Below are 9,410 nucleotides of genomic sequence, written 5' to 3'. Positions count from 1 at the left end.
ATTATTTCACCTGGTTTTGGTTTGGCCTATATTGCTCCTATTCGCTTTGGCGATAAGGATTTTGCCATTGTCATCACATGTCCTAAAAACATCACTTCTGTCTGACAGTACTGTAATTTAGAAACACTTTCGCTTCGTGGCCACTTTGAGCATGTCTGTCTTGTATGGCAAGCGTCTCAATAGGGAGGTGCAAGACAGAACCGTATATGGATTTAGTACATTTGGCGCGCGTTGTCACTGCATAATTTACAGCTTTACGGTCCTGGACAAACCGCCATTCAACTGGTGCGTCTTTATCCTGGATCTTCTTTACGGGAAAAAAATCTGTATTTGCATGGTTGCATGATTACCCCCGCCTTCAACAAAGAGTTGAAAACCGGTGTAATGTAGTACATGTAATTGTAACGTGGCCCACTTTACCAAATTAAAACTGTTCAAGGGTTTTCAACCAATAAAGGTGTTGTCCGACACGCCACCTAGGTTGTTTGGTAGAGCCTAGGACTCAAATAAAAAAGCTGCACAGGTTCTTTAAAATCAGTAGTAAGCAGAGTTAAAAATTGACCACCAAGGTAAAAGAAATAACAATGTTTATTACTACAAGAATGTTAAAATGTTGTCCCGGCCCAGCCCCAAGTCCACTGCTGGAATCAAAGTCCGCTAGTCCCATCCTCCTGCTTTGGTCCTCCCGCTTCAGTCCTCCGTTCTCCTTTAGGGGACCAAGACACAGCGTCAGCCACCGCCACTCACTTCACACAAAATCCACTGCAACAAGTATCCACTGCACCCTTTGTGAAAGACGAACCTGTAGTAAGCTCAAAAACACATGCAGTCAAACACAAGCACTCTGATCGAGATTAGGGGGTGATCTGCTGTTAGCAGCCCAACAAAAGTCCCGGCGGCCTTGGCAAGGGGGTAACAAATAAAATAGGACGGTGGGACAATTAAAAGTGGCTGGGGATAAAAGGGCCCAGTAAGATAAAACAGGGAAAAAGTGTCTAAGATTAAAACGTTAAAAGGGGGTTCAAATCTGGCAATCGCCATATTCAACAGTATGCTGGAAGGAGCCAGGGGTAAAAACGTGTACTTAACTCGAGAGAGGGGCTCGTCGAGACGCCACCCCTCTGCTGCGGTTCAATGGCTTCCCCCTGGCTTTCACCGATGATTAGACGCTCTGCTCCACCGACACCTCGCCCGGATCCCAGGTCCTCGTCACAGTGCCACACACCTCGCCTGTCTCCTGATCGTTGGGGTGCTGGCTGCTGCTGGCTCCTCCGTCCGGGACTGCGTCGGGCCGTCGGTTCCCTCCGCCTCACGTTGGTTGGGTTCGTTCTCAGTTTTGGAGGAGGAACGGCAGCTTTGAAGAGACTGCGGAGCCCCACCCCGCCCACGGCTCCCAGTTCCAGGTGGAGTGGCTTCCGGGCCTATCCCCTCTCTCCTTCTCCCCTGTGAATCCGCCACGGTGCGCCCATAGGTAGCCTACGCGTAGGAGAGAGGGGTACTCAGCGGCCATCCCAGCCGAAGCCGCTCACACCTGCATCTTACCCAAGCCGTGGGCAGGGCTACACATGGCTCCCCATCTCAGCCGCTCCTCCTCTGAACTCCTGCTGTCAGCACGGCATCTTCCTCCCCCTCTGGTCTCCGCATTGTCTGTGTCTCATGTTGCTTATATCCCCTCACCTGTGAGGGTACTTTCAGTGATTGCGGGCACAGGCAGCTGTGGCCTTCAGGGACAGTCAGACACAACATACAAAGCATTATGTTTACAAATAATCTGAAGAAAGTAAAGAATATAAAAACTGGCCCCATCACATAATAGCCTCCTGTTTAAGCACATATTGTTTCGCTTTCGGTTGATGGGAAGATTTTTTGGGGGTGATCACCACTGTTTGCATCACTTTAATCAAATCAACATCATATGTCACGTCGCTTAAAGGGGCACTCCACCGAAAAACAATGCTGATTTATTTTGCACATAATCTCACACATATCCGAAAAAACAGTTTTGCAGACATTCATTTAGTTTTACCGTTATTTTGAGTTGATTTAACTGAACTCAAATCAACTCTCAATAACTGTCAAATGAAATGAAAGTTCAGGAGTTTCTGTTATGTCACATTTGGTCATGCTCACATTCCTTCACCCACGGTCTTAAGTCAAGTTCAGAAAAATCACACTGTCACTACTAGAGCAATCCTTAAATTCTTTCCCACTGTACCATTTGCTGAGAGAAACGTAAAGAGACAGTTACATGAGAGATGCAGAAAATATAAATTTTGTGCACAGCCCCCCCCCCCCCCCGGCCCCAGAAAAGCTACCCAAAGCAGAGGTTGATAGTCATTCAGGACTCTGATGAAGACGCAGATGAAGACTCTGCGTCAAAACCTTACTTCAATAAAAAGTTTCTATTTACACTTGATCTGTGTGCTACAGTACTTTTGGATTTCATCCAAAGCCTCTGTTCAGAGGTTGATAGTGTTGCTATTCCCACATCTTGCAAACTCAGTCCAACTTGACGATGATGCATTGAAAGGCTGGATTGTGGGTTGAAGGAGTGAAGGAGGCCCCCAAAACACTACGTCCAGCCAGGGGTGGACCATGTAAGTTGACCACTGTCCCAACAACTTGTTGGTGGAGTTTTCTTTCAATGCAGGTCATTCCAGTGAACGTGTCCTTGAGCAACAACGCCTTGAATTCTCACCTGCTCGTTCTTCATAAAGCTTATGTCTGTTAAATGTCAAATCATTTCATTCATCTCATCTGTCTGTTTTGGAGCTGGGCTGGTGTTTCCATCTGATGTGAAGTTTCAATTTTGAAAACAAGAAGTAAATGTTAGAAAACCGAATTGCATATACAGTATATGGCATACAGCATGCACTGCAAAATGTATATTGTGGGAAATATAAATTAGACTACTAGACTAATTAGGGCTACAACTCTAAACTCTATATGGTCAGTCAAGAAAGATTTCCTTACCTGAAGGGTCCAAATGAGCCTGTTCGTGGTTCTGGACACTTCCTTGTTCTGTTTTGTTACATCTGATCAGATGTTTTTTCTTGACAAATTTAAGGAATATCAGCCAGCCAGTTACTCCACAGAAGGGCACCAATACTCCATATACAATAATAATTCTGACTAATTGTGAATAATTTGGTCCACCTGAAACAGGAGAGGAGTCAGTTAATTCAAATGCACTTTTTTCAATATTTTATTTTTCAATTTTTCTTGAAACAAAACAAGAACAAGACAAACAAAGGGGGGGGGGGGTGTGCAAAAAAACAATAACACACACATGCCACACAATGACACTTAATATTACAGTTTTGTAATATAATATGGTGCTACCAGCTGGTTAGGGGGGCTTATGTGCTTCTAAGAGATGTGTAAGAGGTCAATGAGGAACTAGCTGGGCAAGTCACCTGATGCCCCTAACCTCATTGAGGTAGGCTAGAAGCGGGTCGAAAACATTAGACAAATGGGCTCTATCGTTGCATCGGCCTATAAACTGCGCCCAGTGCCCGGCAGATTGGTGGGCGTGGACCAGCCCACTCGATAATTTGGTGTCGGCGCTACAGGTGGCCTTAAAGGAGAATTTCGGTTTTTTCGAACCTGGAGCCATCTCCTGCCATTAATTATGATTTGTCCACTCACCAGGCGATCCCCGCGGCGTATCTGGGCGTCCTAGCGTTGTTTTGATATCAATAGTGTCCAAGTCAGTCGTAAAGTGGAGTTGATTTGGGGCCAAGTGTGAGCCTGTATTTCCTGCATCTAAATAGCTATTTTTCTTCCCTTTTTCGCCAAATATCGCCGTAATCTGATCCGTCAACATCCAGCCGAGTGTTATTTCACCCCAGGCTGTTTCCTGGACTGCACAGGGATCAAATTACCTCAAACGTGATCTAGGTCACCAAGTCTCGTGAAGTCCCGCAATACTTTCCTGTCGACTGGCCAAATACAGGCAGGACGCTTTGCGGTCGTGGTTTTAGCGTAACCTATGTGGGGTTTGGCGTAACCTATGTGGGGTTTGGCATAACCTTCGTTATTTCGAATCCCACATAGGTTACGCCAAACCCTAGATAGCGCTAGATTAACGCCAGGGCGGAAGATATCATTAGGCCAGTATTTAAAGCCCCATTCAGTAAGTTTTCCAAGTTTTGCTATTGGAGAAACTGCGCCCTCTGCGTGCAATAGTATCTATAACGATATCGCCGTTCAAAGTCAACAAAACACAGCGCCAGAAAGCTCTATGTACATGTTGTGACATCGGGTACTCACCACGTGATGAAATAATAATCCATAGTTCCGTGAAACATCATTTTCGTAGCAAATCCGAATCGAGTTACTTCCTTGTTTTCATGAAGACAGCGCTTCCGCTGTACAGTCCGCCCCCTATCGTTGCATCGGTGCTGTTTCTAGGCCGAGCGCCTGGCGCAGCGCAAATCAGTGGCCGTGGACCAGCGCACTTGATATCTTGGTCTTGGCGCTAGACGCAGCCTCAACCATTACAACCACGCCTTTTAAGCGTAAAATTATGCACCGTCAGTTCATTGGATAAGTGCAATAAACGAATCGCATGCTTGCCTTTTAAGCTCCATTCCAGTGGTCCAGCAAAACCAGACGAAACCCAAGCCTCTGATCCCCCCCCCCCCCCCCCCCCACCTCCCTTTCATCCCGTCTGTCTGTCTCCATATATAGGCTATTATTCCATATTACTATGGTTCTCAAACCAATCTAACTGCAGTTTAAATACTGCAAGCATGTAAATACGCTACACTATAGCAAGATCAAAGTGAAAACAATGTTCTAAACGCATTGGCTAGAAAAAAATAGCCTATCCCTATGTCATTATGAGATTAGATTGGTGAAAGTTTGTCCAGAAAGATATCATTTTCTCTCGCCTGCTGCAGGAAGGATGATGCACATAAATATAGCCTACATTATGTAAAGTCATTGCATAAATGTGTTTTTATTGTAAAACTAAATGTGGAGTAGGGCCAAGTTATTGGAGCGGACATCACAGTATAGGAGATGACAGTAGAAGCTTCCGAAGCGCGTTCCGCTGTCACTTATCTAAATCACGTTAAATCGACAAGGGATATTTATAGCCCCAGTAGGACATATATGTTTCACATAGGGTGGTGTTTTCATTTCGATGTTTTATTTGGTCCAATATTGAAATGTTCTACAATTGGAGGTTGTCTTACCATTACACATTATTTAGATCCTCCCTTAATATAGGTTTTCGGCTCATTTGGTTGCTATTTAGTAGCGAAATTGACAAGCACAATGCATGTTGGGACATTCACATTGCAGTGAATTTACAGCTTATTTTTTCTATGGGACTCTGAGCGAGGGAGTCAGAGACAGTCGGTATTGTGCCTGTCAGACTGTGAGGAGAGAGGGAGAGAGTGACACAGAGAAGGGTGACAGAGGAGAGAGCCAGAGGGGAGGGAGAGAGCCAGAGGGGAGGGCTCCGCGCAACTGGCCCACTGAATAGGCCTGCTTTTCAAAGGCGCAAGTCGCTAAATTAACGCCAGGTCGGAAGATAGCAGTACGCCGGTATTTAGCGCCGACACGCCCACTTTGGCCCATTCTGGGACTGCGCCACGCCCATTCGGCCTAAAGCGCATTTGGCAGCGTAAAGCCATATTGATATCGTCCCAAAACAGGCGCAAGGCACGTTTTTTTTGCGTTTAAGGCCCGTTTTAGCGCTGAAGGCTTGTGGGAGAATAGGGCCCTGCATGCGCGCATCCTTTTATTTTTATTTTTTTATTGCCACGGGACGTGGCAGACAACCTGCTTAGTCCCAGGGATGGCCAATGGAGGGCGGTGTGTGATAAATAAAGTCGAGAGTCTCCCTATTACAAGTCAATCTACCATGTCCTGTGACTAAAAAGCTGTTATATTACAGTAAAAAATGAAAAAAATCTTACTGATTGGGGCTTTACGGCCGAAACGCCCATTCTGGCCTATTCTGGCACTGCGCCACGCCTCTTTTTGCGTAAAGCGCATTTTGGGGCCTAAAACCATGTTGCTATCTTCCCGAGGCAGGCGCAAGGCATGTTTTTTGCGTTTAATGCCAGTTTTTGCGCCTAAGGCCTGTGGGAGAATAGGGCCCATTTTTTTATTGAGTTGGTCCTTAGGGACCTGAGTCTCTCCATCCTTATAACAGAGATCATGTCTGTCAACCACAATTGGAAATAATAATAATAATAATAATAATAACTTTATTTATAGAGCACCTTTCACAGACCGAAATCACAAAGTGCTTTACAAAGCAAAAGAAAATACAGAGAATACAAATTAGAATCGAGAATAAAAATAGAGGTCACTGAACTAGTGTTCAGGACAGTAAACAATACTGCAAAATATCCTACACAATACAAATGGACCACGTTGTTAAAGATACATCTTTCAATAAAACATCAACAATCAACAATCAACAATCAATTGATGCAGGGCAAGATCTGCATCAATCTTTGAAAGCCTCTCTAAACAGGTGAGTCTTTAGGAGGCGTTTAAAGGACTCCACAGAACCAGCCGATCTAAGGGGCGGAGATAGGCTGTTCCACAGTTTAGGGGCCATGGCCTCAAAGGCTCGGTCGCCACGGGTCTTGAGGCGTGTCCGAGGAACCTGAAGCAGGTTTAGATCATTGGATCTGAGGGAACGGGCAGAAGTAAGGGGGTGAAGTAGGTCCGAGATGTAAACAGGTGCCTGAGAGTGTAGTGCTTTGTAGGTGAGGGTGATGATTTTGAACTGGAATCTATAGGCAACAGGTAACCAGTGAAGTGACTTGAGTACCGGGGTGATGTGACAACTCCTGTTTGACCTGGTGAGCAAGCGCGCGGCAGCATTTTGAATGGCCTGCACGCGGCGTAGAGCGGATTTACTGAGCAGTGGGAAAAGAGCATTGCAGTAATCTAATCGTGACGATATAAAGGCGTGAATCAGCATTTCCATCTCAGGAAGAGAGAGTGTGGATCGAAGTTTGCCAATATTTCGTAGGTGGAAGAAACATTTTTTAGAGAGCTGTTTTATGTGGACGTCTAGTGAAAGAGAGTGGTCAAAAAAGACCCATAGGTTACGTAGGCTAGGGCGGACGGCAGAGGAGAGAGGGCCAATCCTATTTTTTATCGTGGATGTGACACTATCCGGAGCGATAATGAGCACCTCGGTCTTGTCCTTATTTAGCTGCAGGAAATTTTCAGCCAACCATGCATTGATCGCACTAATACAGTCTAGAAGTCTGGAAATCTGACCTATCTCGTTTGGTTTGAAAGAGAAGCGGAGCTGGATATCATCAGCATACAAATGATATGAGATATCAAAACTGTGGATTAGTCTCCCCAGTGGAAGCATATACGTTCCAAATAGGACAGGCCCCAGGATCGATCCCTGTGGGACCCCACAGAACAGGGGAGCGGAAGAGGAAACAAAATTATTTATCTGTACACTAAAGCTGCGACCTGATAAAAAAGACCTAAACCAATCTAAGGCAGTGCCTGAAATGCCCACCCAGTCACGAAGCCTATCGATCAGGATAAGGTGGTCCACAGTGTCGAAAGCGGCACTGAGATCTAAGAGAACTAAAATCTGGTACTCTCCAGCATCGGTGGACATAAGCAGCTCATTTGTTACCCTCAGCAGGGCGGTCTCAGTGGAGTGCCCCGGCCGAAATCCAGATTGAAATTTGTCGTAGATGTTGTGCATCACCAGCACCTCAGTGAGTTGCTGGGCGACTACTTTTTCTAAAATCTTAGATAAAAAAGGGAGTTTTGAAATGGGTCTATAGTTTTTAGGCACAGAGGGGTCAAGGTTTGGTTTTTTTAAGATTGGCTGTATGGACGCGTGCTTGCCGTAGGATGGGGCGTAACCTGACGACAGTGATGAATTTACATAAGTTTGTAAAACAGGACCAATAATTGGTAGAATTTTGAAAAATAAAGATGAAGGGATGACATCTAGAGGACTTGATGACGGTTTTAGTTTGCTGATCAGTTTCACCAGGTCAGCCAAACTAATGGGATTAAAGGAGTTTAAAGTTGAGGGACGACTAAAAGTGCTAGTAAACGGACTGCAGGGGCTAGGAAGAATGCTAGACCTTATGTCCTTAACCTTATCAACAAAGAAGGCCAGGAACTTGTTGCATTCGGCAACCGAGGAACATGGGGGGGCAGAGGGGGGGGGGAGCAACCAGGTTATTAATAGTGTCAAAAAGAAATTTTGGGTTATTTTTAGAGCAGGAAATCAGGTTTGCAAAATATGCAGACCGGGAGTCCTTTACCAAGGCATTAAAAGATACTAAGAGTTCTTTAAGATCAAGACGATGCACTTCTAGCAAGGTGGTTTTCCACAGCCGATCAGCTTTGCGACACCTGCGTTTTAGACGACGGATGTCTTCCGTCATCCACGGGGTGGCGTTACAGATGGGTTTTACTCTAGCTTTAACAGGGGCCACCTGGTCTAAGATGGAGAGGCAGTAATCATTAAAAGACAGCAATAGAGTATCCACGCTAGGGTCACTGGGAAGAGCAAAATTGAAAAGAACGGAGAACTGGTCTACCGAAGCCTGGGTAATTATACGGGAACGGACCAAACTTTTGGGGCAGGGGGGGTCAGAGGGGATAGAGAGGTTAAAGAGGATGCTAAGATGGTCACTGATCAAAAAGTCTTCACAGTGAATATTTGTGATGTCCAGGCCAAGTGAGAAAACCAGGTCTAATGTGTGACCGCCAGTGTGCGTGGCACCAGAAACGTGTTGCTTCAGGTTGAAGGATTCCATTATACAATTGAATTCAGATGCTACATTATTTGAGATATCATTTATGTGCAGATTGAAATCACCGAGTACCAATAATCTATTGTATTTAATAATTGAAGTCATGAAATCAGAAAACTCGGAAAGAAATGGACCAGCCGGGCCAGGGGGACGATAAATTAAAACACAATAAAACGGATTTAAACGACCCACTTTGGTTAACTGTGATTCAAAGGTGGAGAAAGATTCAGTGTTCACTAATTGACATGAGAACTTGTTCTTTCGTATAGTTGCCAGACCACCACCACGGCCAGATAGGCGTGGGGTCCCAATAAAAGAGCAACCTATAAGACATAATTCATTTAAATGGATAAATTCCAAATCACGCTGCCAAGTTTCAGTTATAAACAGGAATGACAGATTTTCCCTAGTGAACAAGTCATTTAGAATGTGGGATTTGTTTGTTATTGAACGAGCATTTAACAGACATATTTTGACTGGGGAAATCAGACTGTCATCAGGATTTGAGGTTAATACCGATTTTGATAGAGGAACAGGTGCTAGGTTGTTCAAATGAATACCTCTATTTGGTCTTTCACCGTGGCATCTAACAGAAATCACAGGTAGAATGGGGAAATCAATTAGAAGGGCTGT

At 45.0% G+C, this 9,410-nt stretch overlaps 1 protein-coding gene across 1 annotated transcript in view; it reads right to left on the bottom strand.

Annotated features, from left to right (window-relative positions):
• Window positions 1–2,321: 2,321 nt before the first annotated feature.
• The window catches only part of LOC310790921 (uncharacterized protein), a 30,619-nt gene continuing 23,530 nt past the window's right edge, over window positions 2,322–9,410 (bottom strand). Inside the window, exons 5-6 of the mRNA XM_083652633.1 lie at window positions 2,974–3,156; window positions 2,322–2,790 (exon numbers count right to left, since the gene is read on the bottom strand). Coding sequence (XP_083508759.1) covers window positions 2,735–2,790; window positions 2,974–3,156 — 239 coding nt within the window. The 3' untranslated portion in view covers window positions 2,322–2,734. The remainder of the gene's footprint in view (window positions 2,791–2,973; window positions 3,157–9,410) is intronic.

Source organism: Poromitra crassiceps, assembly GCF_964638095.1.
Source record: "Poromitra crassiceps genome assembly, chromosome: 2".
Classification (NCBI taxonomy): domain Eukaryota; kingdom Metazoa; phylum Chordata; class Actinopteri; order Beryciformes; family Melamphaidae; genus Poromitra; species Poromitra crassiceps.
The sequence above is the reverse complement of the archived record's forward strand: the minus strand, read 5'-3'. Positions and strand labels throughout refer to the sequence as shown.